This window comes from Sorex araneus, chromosome 5 (assembly GCF_027595985.1).
Source record: "Sorex araneus isolate mSorAra2 chromosome 5, mSorAra2.pri, whole genome shotgun sequence".
Lineage (NCBI taxonomy): Eukaryota > Metazoa > Chordata > Mammalia > Eulipotyphla > Soricidae > Sorex > Sorex araneus.
This window is the reverse complement of record NC_073306.1, coordinates 144,259,791-144,278,354: the sequence shown is the minus strand read 5'-3', so window position 1 is coordinate 144,278,354 and position 18,564 is coordinate 144,259,791. Positions and strand designations below refer to the sequence as shown.

Here is an 18,564-nt window from a genome sequence, read left to right as displayed (position 1 = left end):
ACCCGCCAGTCCCTAGCTGGGCCTCGCGCGCATAGCGTGAATGGCAGCAGTGCTTCTAGCCACCAGCTTCGTCCACTTCCCCTCCCCCAGGACACTTGGAGGTGCAGCCAGACCCCTTAAGTGTGAGCGCAGAGGGCATGGATGCCCCGACTGCGCACGGCCTCGGGTCTCTCTCCTAACCAGAACCATCCTTGGTGTATCTGCAATCAGGCAGCACCAGTTTCGCCTTCTTTGCCCGCGTCCCAGGAAGCTCTTCTGCACCCCAACCTGGGTGGCCTCCAGAGCACCCACCTTCTGGGCCCTTTTGCTTGCGCTCCACTTCCCTGCGGTACTCCTCCAGCTCGCGGTCTGTGAGCGTATTGAAGGGGTTGGGGCCCGTGGTGCTGACAATGACATGGGGCTGGTACTCTTTCTCAATGATGGCCTTTGACGCTGTCACCAGCTCCCCCTGCAACAGAAGGAGGTCTTGAGTCACCAGGAGGCTGCCGGGGATGGGGGGAGCCAGGACATAGGCAGGGCGGAGCAGGTGGGGTGCAGGAGGACCCAGGCCCCAGGCCTGACGCTCACAAGTGGAGCTTTGGGTCTAACAGAGAAACATTGTCTCTGCAGCAAATCCAACAGTGAGGCAAGCACCCAAAGGAAATGCTTCCAGTTTCAGAACGAAGCCCCAAGTGAGCATGGGCGTGTCTGCTCCTGGACACCCAGGGGGAGGAGGAAGGGACATCCCCGAGTCAGCACCTACCTCCGACAAGGGGCACATGCTTAGAGAAGCCCAGCAGAGCTCTGGCCTCTTGACTCTGGGTCTAGTTTTGAAGCCCCTGCTACAGCTTCCCAGACACACATGGAGGGGACTCTGCCCCCAAACACCAGTGCTGGATGGACCCAGAAAACCAAAAACATCTCAAAAAAAAAAAAAAAAAAGCAGAGCAGAGCAGAGCAGAACTCACAAAGCAGGCCCAGAGCACCATGGGCAGAGGCACCACACGCACCCGAACCAGCAGAGCGCCTGGCCCTAACTCTGAGTGCCTAAGCCCCGATCCTCAGGGTTCATTTTCCCAAAGCTAACATTCCACAATGGAGGTTCCCGAACGAACAGCCGAGAATAGAGTACAAAGTGCGTCAGTGCCAAGCATGGCCAGCCAGTGGCCTCCACTGAGAAGCAGCACAAGATCTCTCTCTCTCTCTCTCACGCACACACACACACACGCGCGCGCGCGCACCTGCCAACTCAATTTCATACACTCAGCAGACACGCACACTGACTGCTACACGCTCAGACACCCCACGGGGAAGGAGGGGCACACTGGGCTGTGCGGTCATGGCCGAGGGGCTGGGGTACAGGGAAGATCCTGAGGTCCGTCTACAGGCAAGGCAGCCTCCACTCGGGGCTCCTGGGCAGTCCAGGGGACTCTTTCCCCTTAGTCCTGCCCTCAGACTGTCTCCTCCAGGCTGTTCCTAGAGGCAGCGCCTGGAGGGGCAGTGTGGACTGTCCGGCAAGCAGCCCGGCTTTCTCACTCCTCCTGGAGTGCCAGTGTTGTGTGTGCAGACGGCCTCGCGGACAAGTCAGCGCTCCCAAAGGAGCAGGACAAGCTGCCAGAGGCTGACTGGGAAAGGGGCTGAGGCGTCCAGGAGCAGCAGGAGGCATCTAGGCACAGTTGGACCAAACCTGCTCAATGCACAGGTTTGCACAAAGCCCTCTCAGCCAGGCAGCCCCGACAAGGCCTACCCAGGGGTGTCCCAGGGTGGGCTCCATGTGAAGCTCCAGGGCGCAGGCCGCTGCCTGCTCTGAACATGGGAGAGAATCAAAGCAAGTGGATGCCAGCGGGAGCCAGAGGGAACGTGGCGTTCCCCTTTCTGATGCCTCCGGGAGCGGCCGCAGGAGGGAGACTGAGGCCAGGGAACGGGCCCGAGGTGGGTGTGCCCGCAGAGGGTCTCAGCCAGCAGCAGAGTCTCAGCACCCATCAGCTTCTCTCCAGCACTTGACACCTCACAGAACAGCCCCACCAGAGAGAGGAAAGCCTGATCTGGACAGGCCCAGTGCGAGGGGTGTGGAGACGGCTTGCGCTTCCTTCCCTGCCTTCTCCCTCACAGCATCACAAACACAGCGTTTCATGGAAGGCTGAAAACACTGACATGTTCTTGTTCTACTTCCTATTCCTGAGACCACGTCTCCTTCCCACACACCTTGATCACCACCAGCACGGGAGGTTTGAGGACCAACCCAGCAGGTGGCAGCAGGTGGCAAATATCAGGGCTGCCCATGAGCTTCTGCAGTTGGCGTTTAGTAAAAGGTAAACTCAGCAAACCCCTCACACGCAGTCTCACAGGGCACACCAAACCCCTCACACGCAGTCTCACAGGGCACACCAAACCCCTCACACACACTCTCACAGGCACACCAAACCCCTCACGCGCAGTCTCACAGGCACACCAAACTCCTCACGCGCAGTCTCACAGGGCACCCCAAACCCCTCACGCGCAGTCTCACAGGCACACCAAACCCCTCACGCGCAGTCTCACAGGGCACCCCAAACCCCTCACGCGCAGTCTCACAGGGCACCCCAAACCCCTCACACGCAGTCTCACAGGCACACCAAACCCCTCACGCGCAGTCTCACAGGGCACCCCAAACCCCTCACGCGCAGTCTCACAGGCACCCCAAACCCCTCACGCGCAGTCTCACAGGCACCCCAAACCCCTCACGCGCAGTCTCACAGGGCACCCCAAACCCCTCACGCGCAGTCTCACAGGGCACCCCAAACCCCTCACGCGCAGTCTCACAGGCACACCAAACCCCTCACGCGCAGTCTCACAGGCACACCAAACCCCTCACACGCAGTCTTGGAAACATCACAAGGCAGGTCACTTTGCTCAAGCAGGTAAAAGGCAGAAACTGCACAAGCAGCCTCACCCCGAGGTGCGCTAGAGAACAAGAGGAGCAGAACAGAGCCTTCTGGACGGCTCTGACATCACTGAGCACCCAGCCCTGGGCGCTGAGGAGGGCAGCGAGTACCTTTCTAACAGAGCGAGCTCTAGCGGGACTAAAGGTCTGCTCTGGGAGCTCGAGCCCTTCGATTGTTTCCGTGCAGTCAGAGAGGGGCGCGTCCTGCAACAGTAAACTCGGTCAGCAGAGCCCACCGGCCTGGCTTGGAAGCACCCGCGCGCCCCGAGGTCAGGGCCGAGAGCAGCGGGCCGAGCAAAGCGGAGCGGGCCGGGCAGAGCGGGGCGGGCAGGGCAGAGCGGGGCGGGCCGGGCAGAGTGGAGCACATGCAGGAGACAGGAGGCAGCGGCTCCCACGCCCCGGGTACAGAACAAGGAAGCACCTGGACGTCAGAGATGGCCAATGACACACCGAGTCTCTGTGTAGCTCACAAGTGCAGGCCATCCACAGGGGTGCCCGGACATGGGCGCGCACAGGCCCAAGCAGCATAACATTGCAGACAGCCACTGGGCCATCATGAACGGGTCTGAGGAACCTCCCCTCCTCCATCACCTCACACACCCTGCTGCTGCTCCAGGGTGAGGCCAGGGCCCAAAGCCGGCAGCACACATTCTGCCCCTGAACATGCACCCCCCGGCCCACCAGTGACGGGGCTGGAGAGGAGAGCCCTGGCATGCTTGGGCTTCACCGCCACCGAGGTGCCGGCGCTCTCCTCATGGGAGATGTCTGTCAGACCCTACCTCGGGGTCACCCGTTCCCACCCCCATCAGCACCCCCACATGCTCACCTGGCCCACGCTCCTGTCCATGACCACACCACACAGAACCTGAGACTGGGGCCCAGCTGTCTTAATGTCCTGCAGGTTCTGCTCTCGGATCTGAGGGTGGGAGAGACACATGTCAACAGCTGGCCCCCACACAAGGCACTGCTCAATCTGGGGCAGGGCTGCGTCATGGACTGACCAGGGGAGGCTGCCCCACAGACTTGGGAACCGCCAGCCCCATGCGAACAGGCCCCGAGTACTCTGCCCTGCCCAAAGCGTCACTGCCAAGAGGCTCCCTCTGTAGCCAGAATGAGTGATGCAGGCCCACCGCCCTGCCCACAGGGTGCCACCCGTATCCCCAGGCATCCGCCCACACCAGCAGGACGCACCTTGTTCCGCATCTCCTGGACCTCTTTGGGGTCAGTGTTCAATGGGACAAACAGGTTGGGGACGGCAGAGGTGGAGCTTCTATGTCCATCCTCTTTCGTCCACTGCAATATCAAGAACAGGTAACAGGTCAGAATCGGGAGACAGGGAGTGACACCACAGCCTCCAGTCTGTCCACCTCCTTTCTCTCACGCCTGCTCATGCACTGACATTGCAGAAAATGAACCAATGCCCACACGACCTATCCCCGCACCAGCTGGAACAGGGCCAAGAGCGTGGGGGGGTCCACAGCACACTGGTTCACTGCCACGCGAGTCATCCACATCAAAGCCAGCTGGAAGCATGAGATGACAGGATCAGGAGAGCAATGAAAGGTCCTACCCGGATGGGCTGCGAGGCAGAAGTGGGCATCACCAAAGTCCAGCACTAAAACAGCCCCAGCACACACCACTGCTGGGACTTTTGACCCATCCATAATCGCTGCATGAACACGTACAGAGGAGCAACGAGTGGAAGCATTTGGTGATGTCAAATATTTTATATAACTTCATTCTCTTGAGTGTTACAAAAATATCCCTCCAAGCTCAAGCGCTCATGAGTTCTGACCTGAGGGTCATTTTAGGATTCAGTGCGTGTTGTCAGCATGCTGCACCTTTCACTCAAACCCTGGTTTTCGGGGTCTCTAGACAGGAGACTGTCAATCACACCCTAACTCTTGGGTGTGAGGAGAAGGCACTGATCGCATCAGAGGAAGCAAGGCTGTGCCCAGGTCTCTATGATGTAGGCAGGAGCTCTGTCCCCACCAATGCTAAGCCACTGCGAAGAGGATTGGGTGGGCGTGGAGCTGTGGATACTCACTGGTGGGATCTTCTCAGAAAAACAACTCCGACTGTTTACTACAGAGAACTTTTAGTCAATACTGAAACAACCACCTCAGAGCTTGAACATGTTTGCAGAGTGAAAAACAGTCACGTGTTACAGTAGCGACCAGGGAGTAGGCAGGAGGTGGCGGCTCAAAAGCAGCCACCGACTCTGTGGCTGCCTCCATTTCTGAACTGGCAGAGACACTGCAGCAGTCTCACGGCCTGCCCTCAAGCTAGCAGGAGTTAGCGGAGAGCCGCAGTGTCACGCGGCCCTGGCCACAAGCACGCCAGCACCGTGGCTCCCAGGGGCCACAGAGTGCACGGGGGAGCAGGCAGAAAGAAACAGGTGCACAGCTGAGCCCCATTCCGTCAACCATGGAGCCCCCAGGCTCATGCCCAGTGGCACGAGGAGAGGCCAGGGACGCAGCACAGGTTTCCTTCCACCCTGGCAGGGAAGCAAGACACCAGGTGGCGTCCGTGGTGCCACTGCTGATTCATCTGGCCTGGCTTCATAGGGACCCTGAGGTACCAGTCATGCAGGGGTTGGCCCAACTCAGTTCTTCGCCAAGACCCGCCCCCAGGTGGGTTCTGGGCACACTGGCACAGGGCCACAAAGGATTCTCCCGGGCACAGAACCACTGAAGAAGCTGCCGTCTCGGGCTAGGGCCGCTCACTGGGCCTGCGGGCGGCCTGCGCTGCACTTGGGTCATGCCACACCCGGCAGGAGTCGGAGACTCCCGCCATGGCCGCTACTCACATGCAACAGTCCATGCAGAAGGCAGCTGGCGGGTGGCATTCGGAGGCTTTGGGACAGCAAGAGGGGACGAGAGAGTGGGAGAGGAGGGAGAGCTCTGACCACGAGTGAACACTCGTGATGCGTGAGGGGAAACTGCTTAAGAAAACAGAAGACTCCAAAGAGCAGACTTGAGACCCGCAGGAACACTGCAGGAAGCAGCTCTGGAATATCAGGCCGTGCCCGCACTGCGCCACACTCACAGGAAACGCCTGGAGGAAGCAGGCCCCAGAGGGACAGAGGACCCTGTCGGCAAGTTAGAGTCGGGAGTGCTGGAACAGCTGAAGGGCACAAATTATCTTAGGCAGTTTCGAGCAGACTGCATTAGTGGGCAGTGGACGGGGCTCAGGCGGCAGGGCAGGGAGGAAGGTCTGCGGGGGCTGGGGTCAGGGGGCTGGGGTCCCAAAGCCTCCGAAGCCCCAGCTGCCCAACTTGCTCTACATCTCTAACTAGGAACAGTAAGGTAGGCACAGACCAAGCAGTTGGTAATACAGCTTGGCACGCAGACACCGGACGAGAGAGACTGCAGCAAGGGTTTCACGTGATCGTGTGTAATGTTCGTCCACACCTTAGTCTTCGACTTGGGGCTACTGCCATTGGGCCCTTCCTCGGGAGCATCATCGGCTCGGCCAGAGTGCAGCCATCGTGTCTTCTCTCGCTGCTGCTTCTGAAAACTGTGTCTGAGAGGGGAGCCAGTACCCGAGTCTCCATCACTAGCACAGGAGTAACCTGTGACACTGGCAGGAACCTCCACATCGCTGAATTTTTTAGATTTCTCCCTCAGAGCCGGGTACCGGTAGGGATAGCCAGTTCTGTAGCCCTGCAGTCGGGAGAGAGGGAGAGAGTCACCACTGTACAGGGCAGACATTTCCTCTGGAAACGGTGCTGGCATCTCCAGGGAAGCTGACTGCAGCAGGCATGCCGCAGACATGGCTGTCACTGCGGTATTCCTGAAGGCCAGCACACAGAGCTAGACCCAAGACCCCACATTAAGAAAAGTCCAAGTCCACTCACTGACCAGAGCAAGCCCGAGTGAGAAGACCAGTCCCAAGAAGGCCAAGTCTGCAAATTTCACAAGCTTGATGCCAAATGAGAAGGGATGTGCAGGGTGACCCCACATACTAAAGAACAAGGGGCAGCACCAGCCTCTGCTGGGTGCTGGGCAGGTGTGCGGTCAGCCGAAAAGGGTGAGAGGTGCTGAGGTCAGGGCTGCCTGAGGCCCCTTCCTGACTCGAACAGGCGGAGCACGGCAGGCGGCATGGGTCGCCCTCCGCAACCAAGCACTCCGGTTCACCTTGCGACAACTCTGACAAACTTCCCCAGTTCAAGGCTTGGTCCCCGCTGAGTGATGAACAGGCATGAAGTAGAGTGCCACACTGCTCCCCCCGCAGTGTCTCCAGGCGAGCAGAGGGGACCAGATGGCCCCCGTGCGCCCCACCCCACAGTGTCCTTCCCATCCAGAGTAACCGTTCTAACCTGAGGAAGTGGGCAAAGGCTGTCTGTGCAAGCCATGACACCCCTCTCGATCCAACGGCTGGAAGCTAAGGTCCTCTCTTCTAAGTGCCGGCTGCTCGCACCAAGACTCCGAGGAGACCCAGAGCATCTGTTCCCCAACCGCAGTCCGTGGGGCCCATGCCGGCCTCAGGTCTGGTGCCAGTCTCACACAACAGTGACGACGGCACTGGGACAAGACATGGCTCCCAGTGGCCCATCGAGTGGGTGATGGGCTGCTCATGTGCCCCACCCGGGAATTCCCTCTCCCCTGGCAACCCCTCTCGTCCGCACACTAGAAGGAGGTGGGAGGACCCTACAGTCGTGGGGAGAGAAGGGCTCCTGTCCCTCTGGCCCCTGTGTTTGTCCTCACATCTCCCAAAAGACAGACGGGGGTCAGAGAGAGAGCGTAGCGATCAAGGCACGTGCCTGTGTGCCCGCCCCAGCTTGGCATCAACCAAGAAAGCACACTTTACTGGAGAACAGGGGGTGTGCAATGAGCAGCTCTAATGTGGAGCAGAAAATACAACCCTTATTAACGCAAGCCTCTGGCTCAGAGAACCCGGGCTCCCAACTTCAGGAGAGACCACCCAGGCCTTTAGACAACTTAGACTGCAAGGATGCAGGTTTTCCTTCTCCTTAAATCCTGTCAAAGCAAAACCAGTGATACTAGACAGAATCCTGGCCCACTGCAGTCACAGTTCAAGTACAGACGTGCTCCTTCTTGAGAAGCAGTGACCATCTCAAGCAGAGGAACTAGTGCACGTTCCGACTGCATCTGTATAGTTTCTTCTCATATGTAAGACATCTCTAATCGCTCCCTGCCCAACTTTATGATCAGCAAACACATGCAGTTGACCAGTGTTAAATCAATACCTGGGCTATGATCAGTAATTAGTGTCTAGTTCATTTCTCACATACTGCCTGGCCTTCTTGCACTAAAACTAACAGGGGCAGGGGACATAGCTCAGTAAGACAGCACTTGCCTTGGAGATGTGAGACCCTGGGGTTTAATGCCAGACATCACCAAACTAAAGAACTAAAGAAAGCCCAACTGGGGCCCAGAGAGCTAGAACAGCAGTAGGATGCTTGCCAGGCATGCAGCCAACCCAAGCTCCATCCCCAGCACCACCAGGCGTGATCCCTGAGCGCAGAGATACGAAAAAGCACCACGCACAGCTAGGTGTGGCCCAAGTGGAAAAAATAATCTATGCACACTAAGGCCTATGAATAAAGCCCAGTAGTGACCAGAACTTTCTGCTCTTTCAGCCTTTCTCCTCTTCCTCTGTCAAATCAGTTGCTTCCTGACTTGGTTTCTCCCTCTTTACCCTCCCGAACTGAGTACACAAGTGTTCAGCGCAACCCTCTCTCCTATCCTTCTCGACCTGCAGAAGGTCCAAGTGTAGGCAGGGAGTTGAGAGAGCGGGCAGGGCTCTCATCCTGCCGCCAGCTGCTGACACTTGGCCACAGCCCCAACCCACACCTCCATCAAGCGTGTGACTGCTCAGGCCACAGCCTTCTGCTGAGCTTCTCCCTTTCCTAAGGAAACTTTCTCTCCTCCCCAGTCCTCTCTGGCCAGCTTGGTCTGTGCCCATCTGCCCCTCCAGAGCCTGTCCTGCCATTGGACACAGATCAGCATGGCTGGGATAACAGCATTAGGGACTTGTCTGTCCATGTCCCTCAGTAGGTGACTCACTTGTCAGGGATCAGAATTTTGTCCTGCTCATGGGGACAGGCTCCATGGCCAGTGACTCTGAGTCACTGCCCCTGAGTGAATTCAGGAGTAAGGGAACAGACCACTTTCCCAGGTCCCATCACCTTCCAGCAGTACACCACAGTGCTTTTTGCCTGGAGCACAGGCTCTGCTGCGGGAGGCACGGGTTCAATCCCCAACACCACACACTTCCAGGAGTAGCCTCTGAACTCCAAGCCAGGAGTAGCCCCACTATTAGGCATGGTCCCCAAACAGCCCTTCCCCTTCCAGCCCCGCCCCACCCCCGACACAGTACTAGTACTTCAAGACTTTTTTGTTGTTGTTGGGTCACACCTGGCAGTACTCAGGGGTTACTCCTGGTTCTGCACTCAGGAATTACTCCTGGTGGTGCTCAGGGGACCATATGGGATGCTGAGGATTGAAACCCTGGTGGGCCATGTTCAAGGCAAGTACCTTACCCACTGTACTATTTTTAATAAGAAAATTAATCGCGTATTTTACTTATAATTTAATTCCATATTTTAAATGTTTTAATTGTCCCTAAGAATCTTGCTATGTTTCACAGAATAAACACTAGATACGCTGTGCCTAGAGATACAAGAGAGCCTGCCTGATAAAGCACAGGAATACTTCTGAATGGTCCTCTGGAGAATGAGAAGGTTTCCTTTTACAAACACTAGGAATGCAGTTTAGGTAACCTGGTCACAACAGTATTATTTTATGGTTTTAATGGCCAGTTACTGGGCCTCAGATTGTCTACCACTGGCTTCTCATTTCACCTCTCACCCACCTTTCCTCCTGACACTGCTGATACTATCAACTTCTTTGTTTTGCTTCTCTGTATACCAGACATCTCTCTTTCTCCCTCTCGTTTATTGTGCTAGACACAATGCCCTCCATTTCCACATGAGTTGCAATAAACTACCAGATTCCATATTTCCTGAGAGCTGCATACTGTCCCACTGTGTCTATGCAACACACCTTCTTTTATCCTCTCATCTGCCATTGGGCATCTGGACTGCACCCATACCTGGCTACTACACGCAGCACTGCAAGAAACAAAGGTATGCATATTTTTTTTTTTACTAATGAATTAATGTTTTTGCGAAAAGTAAAATCGCTCAGGTTTTATGGGAGTTTTATTCTGAATTTTTTGGAGGGGATCTACTCCGGGCAGTGTTCCGGATGTCACTAGAGTCTGCAAGGGCTTACCCACTGTAGTAGCTCTCTGGTTCCCTGCTCTGACATTTGAGAAGTCTCCCAACAGCTTCCTCATAAGCTGAACAAGACACACTCTCACCAACAGTGAACAAGTCTCTGTTCATCCATCCCCACCAACACCAGCTGTATCCAGCCTGTTTGGTTTTGGAGCCACACTGGCAGCTCAGGGATCATTCCTGGTGGGGCTCTGGGGACCACATCCAGGTGAGCCACATGCAAGGCAAATGCCCTGCCTGTCGTACTGGCCCTTTGGCCTTTTTTGGTATGTGCCATGCTGACCAGTGTAAGATGGCATCTCATTGGTTGATTTGCATTTCCCTGACAATACATGGCAATTAACTTACTCATGAATTTGGAGAGTGAAAAAAATTTTAGATACATGGCCAGAGCGAGAATACAGCTGGGAGGGCACTTGCCTGGTAGGTGTCTACTGCAGTTCAATCCCTGGCACCCCGTATGGTCTTCCAAGAACCTCCAGGAGGAATTCCCAAGTGCAGAGCCAGGAGAAACCTCTGAGCATTGCCATGTGGCACAAAAACAACCAAAATATTTAGATACACCATAAATACAGCAATTACACACTATTATACCTCTGGAAAAACACCCACAAAAAACAAGGGTGCTTTCAGAATACCGCATTGTCACCTGCAATAATGCTAATATTCTTACCAGGTTATCCAGCATCCGCATGAGGGCTTCAAATTCCTGCTCGCCAATCTGCCACCTGGGAGGTGAAACGGTGCCATCCTCTGGTGGGGAGCCCGGGGAACGGGGTTTGGCTTTGTACTTCCCAGGATCCAGGAGGACTAAGTTGTCAGGCCCTCCTGAACTGGCCAGTGTTCGAACCTTTTCCAAAACAAGCAGACATGACAGTTTGTTTCTGAGAGCAAGAGAATCAGATGATTTACACACGACGTGAATTTCAAAGGAAATCAAACCAGCAACAGTAGCTACAAGTGTTGGCTGTATACACAAGCTCATCACAAGGTACCATACATGTCCCTGATCCTGATCAAAACGCCAGGCATTCACACCTGGAGAAGTGGGGAGCCGACCCCCAACTCAAGACGACCTGAAAAGGCCTGCAGGAACAACTGGCGTGTCTGGCCTCTGTGCCTTTCTCAAGAAGAATACCGTGAGGGACAAAGAACAAGTGGTACCAAGGAAAGCACCGGGCAGGGGCATGGCGCACACTCTATGAACGGTAGTGGCTTACACATCTGGAAACTGGAAATGTGAAAGTCCAGTGGTCCCGGCCATCTGAGTCCATGGACTGCGACTGGCCTGGTCAGTCCCCACCCCCCGGAGCTGATCTTTGGCAATGAGACTTGTGCCTGTAAAGCCAGCACCAAAGTCCCAAGAAGCTGCAGATGGAAGAAAACGGCTGCTGCCTACCTGGATCTCACACGCGACCACGAGGTTGTGGATGTAGTAGAAGGCCTCCTCGACGCTCTCCCCAACGGACACGAGCCCGTGGTTCCGCAGAATGAGAACCTACAGAGAAAAAGACAGCTCCATGGGATCGCCGAGAGAATTCTACTGTCCTTGACCCTTGAAATACCAGGAAGTGGCCTACTAACCTTGCTTTTAGGGCCCAGATTTTTCTGAATTAGAACTTTTTCCTCCTCATCAACCAGAATCCCATGGTAATCGTGGTACGCCAGTTCTCCAAGGGACAATGCCTCCGGGGAGATTGGCAGGAGGCCACACTTCATCGCAGAGACCTAGAGACCAAGCGGTCAACAGGAGTGAGGGCCAGCCACGTGGACTGGAGACATGGCAAGTGTCTCCTCAAACATGATGTAACAGGGACGTGGTTAGTCTCGTTCTCAGAAACAAACCCGGCAACTGGAGATGAACTTGACTTCCGGGGCTTAGCATCAATCTCCATTGATAAAGGCCATGACTAAGCTGGGGGTCTCAAAAGAAGTTTCACATCTTAGGGCAGTCAGCATGCTGTACACAGGCAGGAGGCCCTGGGTCCAATCAAACATAGAGCCCTGATGTCCCACAGGGTGTGGCAGACAAAGAAAGGGCAGGAGGAGGGAGGACGAAACCAGGGAGCTAAGGAGGGAGGGAAGAAGGGAAGGGAATTTCACATCTTTCTGGATTTCTCACACTCATTAGAAACACCAGGTCAGCAAGAATTGAATTGAACGATAATGTAAGTCTGGGGGTAACACAAGGAGAAACAAAGACATGTAAGTGCCACAAAAGTGCCACGTGTAAGTGCAGTGTAACAAAAACACTGCAAAGGGGCTAGAGCTATAGCACAGCGGGTAGGGCGTTTGCCTTGCACGCGGCTGACCCGGGTTCAATTCCTGGCATCCCATATGGTCCCCTGAGCACCGCCAGGGTGATTCCTGAGTGCAGAGCCAGGTGTGACCCCTGTGCATTGCCAGGTGTGACCCAAAAAGCAAAACAAAAAAACAAACAAACAAAAAAAACACTGCAAAGAGGTTTTTGAAGTGCTCTAAGTTTCTCTTAACTTTCTTAGGCTGCAGGTGAGAGTAAAGCACCCGAACAAGGGTGGAGGAAAGTGGTCACTCTGGAGGAGCAAGATGTGCTGCTTGGCGGTATAAAGTGCCAACCACAGGGGCAGACTGGGGGCTGGAGGGAACTAGGCACAGGATTAAGGACCCTGGTGAAGGGTCGAATATGTCCACCTGAAGCTCAGACATGTATACATTGGACGCTTTACAATCACAGTGATGCAATTTCAAATAATAAAATGAAAGCTGGGGCCAGAATAATAGTATAGCGGGAAGGTATTTGCCTTGCATACAGCTGACCTGGCACCAATTCTCGGCATCCCGTATAGTTCCGAGTACCACCAGGAATGATTTCTGAGTGCAGAGTCAGAAGTAACCCATGAGTATCACCAGGTGTGACCAAAAAAAAGAAAGTCATAATTTTTTTCAAAAAAAGGAATCTGGGGATATGGTGCCACCAGCAGGTCAACCTGTACCTGCGGGGTGATTGTGTCAGCAGCCTGATGTTGCCTTTAGACATCTTGACATCCCAAAATTGCCACTGTGCCTCTGGGCAGACCCCAAAAACTTGGGGCCAAGTTTATCAAGAAATAAAAAGGTCAAAAGTTAGGTATGTGGGAGCCACACCCACAAGCCACCTCCAGCTCAGCTATACAAGCTCATTCATTGGCCTTACTTCAGAGACCCATAAATCTCAAAAGCCGCTGCAGGCAACTGGGCATGCCCTGCAGGGCATACGCTAATAGTTTATTTCTCTGGAAAAGATGGATACAAGGGCCACGACCCAGAAACACACAAAAGAATCTCCGAAATGAGCAGCAAGCTGCAAAGATGCCTCCAGACTTTAGGTGAGGCTGACTTCACGGGGGTGCCTGGGGGGGGTGGGGGGAGGAAGCGTTGTCCCTCCATCTGCCCCCTAAAAATCCGTTGGCGGCCAACTTCCAGAACCCAATGAGAAGAGCAGGTAAGCAGGTTCAGTGATGGAAAACTCCATTCCTCAAGGGATAGGGGTAAGCCAGTCCTTCTCATCCCCCCCCACCATGGGACCCTAGACATGACACCCACAAACTGCCTCAGCTGCAACTTAAGTTCCTTATTGGCCAGGATCCAGAGACACACAAAAGAATCTCCAAACCAAGCAGCTCATTGCAGAGATTTCTCCAGACCCTCATTATCTAAAATTTTAGAAATCCAGGAGCACACAGTCGCTCTCATGGCCGCACAACAGCTTACGCTATTCATAACAAGCAATACAAAATAGAGTATGGGAAAGACTGTCTGCCACAGAAGCAGGGGGAGAGGTGGGATGAGGGGGATACTGGGGACCTTGGTGGTGGAAGATGTGCACTGGTAGAGGGTTGGGTGATCGTTCATTGTATAACTGAAACTCAAACAGGAAAGCTTTGTAACTATCTCACGGTGACTAAAAAAGAAATATTAAAAAAATAAATAATAAAATTAAATTAACATACTGAATTTAAATAAGTAATATGGAGTTCATGACAAATTCAGCTTTATCAATGGCTGAATAAGTAGCAGTACTCCTACATTAAAAAAAAAAGGAATCACCTGAGAATTTGATAAAAATCAATTCTATGAAAGTTTAAGCTCAGGGCTGGAGCAATAATACAGTGGGCAGAGCAGTTATCTTGTACACAGCTGACCAGGCTCAATCCCCAGCACCCCATAAGGTCCCCCAAGCCCCACCAGGAGGAATCCCTGAGCAGAGCCAGAAGCTTCAGAGAGAAACAGAGAGGAGGAAGGGAGGGGGAGGGAGGGAGGGCAGGGATGGGGCAAGAGGGATGGGAGGGGAGAGAGAGCGCATCATTCTACTACACAACTTCTCTAAGTTTTAAAAAGTTTGTATTTAGGGGCTGGAGAGATAGCACAGCGGGTAGGGCGTTTGCCTTGCACGCGGCCGACCCGGGTTCAAATCCCAGCATCCCATATGGTCCCCTGAGCATCGCCAGGGGTAATTCCTGAGTGCAGAGCCAGGAGTAACCCCTGTGCATCGCCAGGTGTGACCCAAAAAGAAGAAAAAAAAAAAGTTTGTATTTATATATAGCCCTTAAGTGTCCTTAAATTTCCTTAAACTGACCAGATCTTGCTGACTTTAGAGGTCTCCTACCTAGACTAACAGAGCCCAAAGATCAAACAGCATGGCACACACAATTCCACAGAGAAAGGCTGTCTAAGGGGGCTGGAGCAATAGCACAGCGGGTAGGGCGTTTGCCTTGCACGAATCCGACCCGTTTTCAATTCCGAGCATCCCACATGGTTCCCCGAGTTCCGCCAGGAGTAATTCCTGAGTACAGAGCCAGGAGTAACCCCTGAGCATCACAAAAAAAAAAAAAAAAAAAAAAAAAGGCCATCTAGGGCCAAAGCAACAGTACAAGAGGGTAGGCGCTTGGGGCCGGAGCGATAGCACAGCGGGTAGGGCGTTTGCCTTGCATGCGGCCGACCCGGGTTCGATCCCCGGCATCCCATATGGTCCCCCCAGCACTGCCAGGAGTAATTCCTGAGTGCAAAGCCAGGAGTAGCCCCTAAGCATCACTGGGTGTGACCCAAAAAGCAAAAAAAAAAAAAAAAAAAGAGGGTAGGCGCTTGCTGTGCAAGTGACCCAGAGTCAGTCCCCAATGCCCTATCAGGCGTGGTCCTTGATCAAACGGTTGTCACACATACACACACACACCACACACACACAGGCAATCTAAAATGGTAATAAGAAACACATAAATATCACAATTTCTTTCAGTTTCCCATTAAAAGAAAAGGGATTGTTTAGATGGGGGGGTCAGAGAAACAGTATAGCAGGGCACTTGCCTTGCACATGCCAACCTGGGTTTGATCCTCAGAACCCCATATGGTCCCCAAGCATCACCAGGAGTAATCCCTGTGTGCAGAGCCAGGAACAAGCCCTGAGCACCACTTGGTGTGGTCCCCGCACACAAAAAAAAATTTGACAATTTTTAAAATGAATGGCTACTGCTCTTGGCGGCCATGCTCCCAACCTGTCACTAATGGTTACTGAAACGCATGGCCTGTTATGTGCATGAACTTGAAAGCATGAGTCCTTCTAGGAAATAAGCCCATCACTCAGGAAACAATGTCTCTGTAATACTGGATGCTGATGTCAAGGGCTGTATCTTCTGGGGCTAAGAGACAGTACAGGAGTTAAGGCACTTGTCCAAACTTGTCCACACACATCTACTCTGATTCAGTCTCCAAAGCCCAAGAAGGTCCCCTAAGCAACACCAAGAGAAGAGGGGTCCCTGAGCAGAGTTGGGACCATGCTCTGAGTACTGCTGGGAACAGTCTAAAGGTGGGAATGACCCAAAGACAAAAGGAAAAACCAACTGGATCGCCAAGGTCAAACCACCCAAGTCAACATCCAGTTACATAATATGAACATGCATGACGTAAAACATCAAGACAGATACAACTACAGTGTAACTGAATCGATGAGGTCACCTGAGAAACAAAGACGCAGCCCACCAACTCATGGACGTCTGAAACTGGGGACAAAAGGCTGATCTGGAAGCCCAAGTGTCCCAGCGCCACAGCCTCTTCTCGTGAGTGCCCTGCTGTTCCCTCCCAGCCCCTGGATCCCCGCACCCTACTCCTCTCTGACAGTCTCCTCTGCTCGAAGATGCCCACAGCTGCCATCTAACACCCTCCACACAGTGACTTTCTCCCTGACGGACATTTCAGACCGGGCTGTTATGTGTGAGAACTTGAAAACGTGACTCCTCCTGGGAAATAAGCCCATCACTCAGGAAACAGTGTCTCTGTAATACTCTGAGGCTGATGTAAAGGGTTTGAAAGAAAACAACAGATTTTCCCATAGGCCCTGAAAGTGATTTTTTTTTTTTTTTTTTTTTTTTGCTTTTTGGGTCACACCTGGTGATGCACAAGGGTTACTCCTGGCTCTGCACTCAAAAATCACCCCCGGCAGTGCTCAGGGGACCATATGGGATGCTGGGAATCGAACCCGGGTCGGCTGCATGCAAGGCAAACGCCCTACCCGCTGTGCTACTGCTCCAGCCCCTGAAAGTGATTCTTTACCTGTGGTTTTGTATTGTTAGTGGAACACACCCAGAGCTCAGAGGCCCTGTGGTGAGCCCGAGCACCAGTCCTCTCCTCAGTCCTCAGGGAGAAAGTCTCTCTCAGAGACTCATGAGCACATTTTTACATTTCTCGTTCAACCTGGCAAAATCAAGTTTTCTGACTGGGCTAATGTGGAGCAAAGGTGAGGCGCCCTCCCCGTACTCACCGCAGCCCCTGCGGGTGTGTGGATGTGCACCACACACTTGGCGTCAGGCCGTGCGGCATAGATGGCAGAGTGCAGCGTGAAGCCGGCCTGGTTGACCCCGAGGTTGGTGCTGCCACGATCCACCACATCTCCTTGTAGGTTGATTTTCACCTGAAAATAAAACGTTAGGTGTCGAAGGATTCCACAATGCCCAAATCAGAAACTATTCCTCCCACAGCTGAAGATGTTTCTAATTGATTCTGAAGGTCTTCCTCGGTCTCTGAATCATTCACACTGAGACTTCATCCTCTCTCCTGGGCCGCGAGGAGGACTCTCACCAGGCTGGAGGCCGTCACTTCACTGTAGAGCAGCCCGAAAGGCACAATGAGGAAGTGTTCCTGCTCGGTGCTCACTCTAGCCTGTGGGAGAAATTGCCAAGTTAGCTGCAGTTCCAGGGAAAGTTTTTTTTTTTTTTTGGGGGGGGGTCATACCCAGCAATTCTCAGGGGTTACTCCTGGCTCTGCACTCAGGAATTACTCCTGGTGGTGCTTGGCGGACCATATGGGATGCCGGGGATCGAACCCAGGCTGGCTGCATGCAAGGCAAATGCCCTACACGCTGTGCTATCACTCGAGCCCACAAGGAAAGTTTTGTATTTCTTCAATCCACCAACTCTCCTGCCTTTTTCTGGGTTTGTTTTTGGTTTGTTTGTTCTCTCACTACACCTTCTTCTTTGTATTCTCTCTCCAGCCCCAAACAGTCCAGGCTTGCTCTCCAGTCCCTGTTTTCCCTCCAACACATCTCTCTTGCTGGCTTGTCTGTATCTTTGCTTGCTTATTTCCACTCTGGAGAAGCCTGTGTTCTCTTTCAAACACATACTTCTCTCTCTCTCTCTCCCCTCACATCTTTGCAAATGAATTTCATTGAAGACTATCTTGCTTCACCCAAAAGTCCAGGCTCTGAAGCCAGAGTGACAGGACAGTGGTTACGGCATTTCCTTGCAATGCAGCTGATCTGGGTTCCATCCCTGGCACCCCATATGGCCCCAGAGCCAAGGTGGGAGTGTGATCTCTGATACTGGCGTGATGGGGTTGAGACCTGAGGTTGGGAAAACTATACACATGGAATTTGATCATGGCTGATTGTAAAAAGTTGGATGCTATGAATAACTTTGTAAATTACAGTACCTCAATTAAAAAAAAAAAAAGTCCAGGGTCCTAGAAAGCCCAGCAGGCTGGAGTACACACAGGCTATGGGGATGTAGGTCCAGGTTTGCTCTTGCCACATTACCTCCAAGCTGGAAGTAACTCTTGAGCACCACCAGATGTTATCCCTGAACACCCCAAAAACTTGATTTTGATGTAGAAAAGCAGACTGATTTTTGTGATTTGTCTCTCTGCACTTGTTACTGGTTTTCGAGCCACAGGGCGGGGCAGCAGAATCCCCCAGCAGGAATTCCTCACCTACCAGAGGCCCAGTATAGAACTGGCTCTCTTCAGAATGACCAGAGACTGGGGCCAGGAACACTTGAGAGCCCTGGTAAATTACTACAGCACAATGATGAGAACTGTCAGTATCTGAGCTATACAACAAGTTCTGTGCGTATACGCTTGCCCTGCATGTAACGGATTCAGATTTGATCCCAAG

At 53.3% G+C, this 18,564-nt stretch overlaps 1 protein-coding gene across 12 annotated transcripts in view; it reads right to left on the bottom strand.

Annotated features, from left to right (window-relative positions):
* ADD1 (adducin 1) overlaps nucleotides 1-18,564 on the bottom strand; it is a 69,315-nt gene that overhangs the window by 4,010 nt on the left and 46,741 nt on the right. For 6 of the 12 annotated variants that reach the window (XM_055137312.1, XM_055137313.1, XM_055137318.1 and 3 more), the window contains 10 exons: nucleotides 17,256-17,336; nucleotides 16,939-17,088; nucleotides 11,754-11,897; nucleotides 11,569-11,667; nucleotides 10,843-11,019; nucleotides 6,223-6,567; nucleotides 4,094-4,195; nucleotides 3,729-3,818; nucleotides 3,014-3,106; nucleotides 292-448 (listed from right to left, as the gene is read on the bottom strand). In XM_055137312.1, the coding sequence (XP_054993287.1) occupies nucleotides 292-448; nucleotides 3,014-3,106; nucleotides 3,729-3,818; nucleotides 4,094-4,195; nucleotides 6,223-6,567; nucleotides 10,843-11,019; nucleotides 11,569-11,667; nucleotides 11,754-11,897; nucleotides 16,939-17,088; nucleotides 17,256-17,336 (1,438 nt within the window). The remainder of the gene's footprint in view (nucleotides 1-291; nucleotides 449-3,013; nucleotides 3,107-3,728; nucleotides 3,819-4,093; nucleotides 4,196-6,222; nucleotides 6,568-10,842; nucleotides 11,020-11,568; nucleotides 11,668-11,753; nucleotides 11,898-16,938; nucleotides 17,089-17,255; nucleotides 17,337-18,564) is intronic. The other 6 variants (XM_012934722.2, XM_055137314.1, XM_004617407.3 and 3 more) reach the window with 3 other exon arrangements.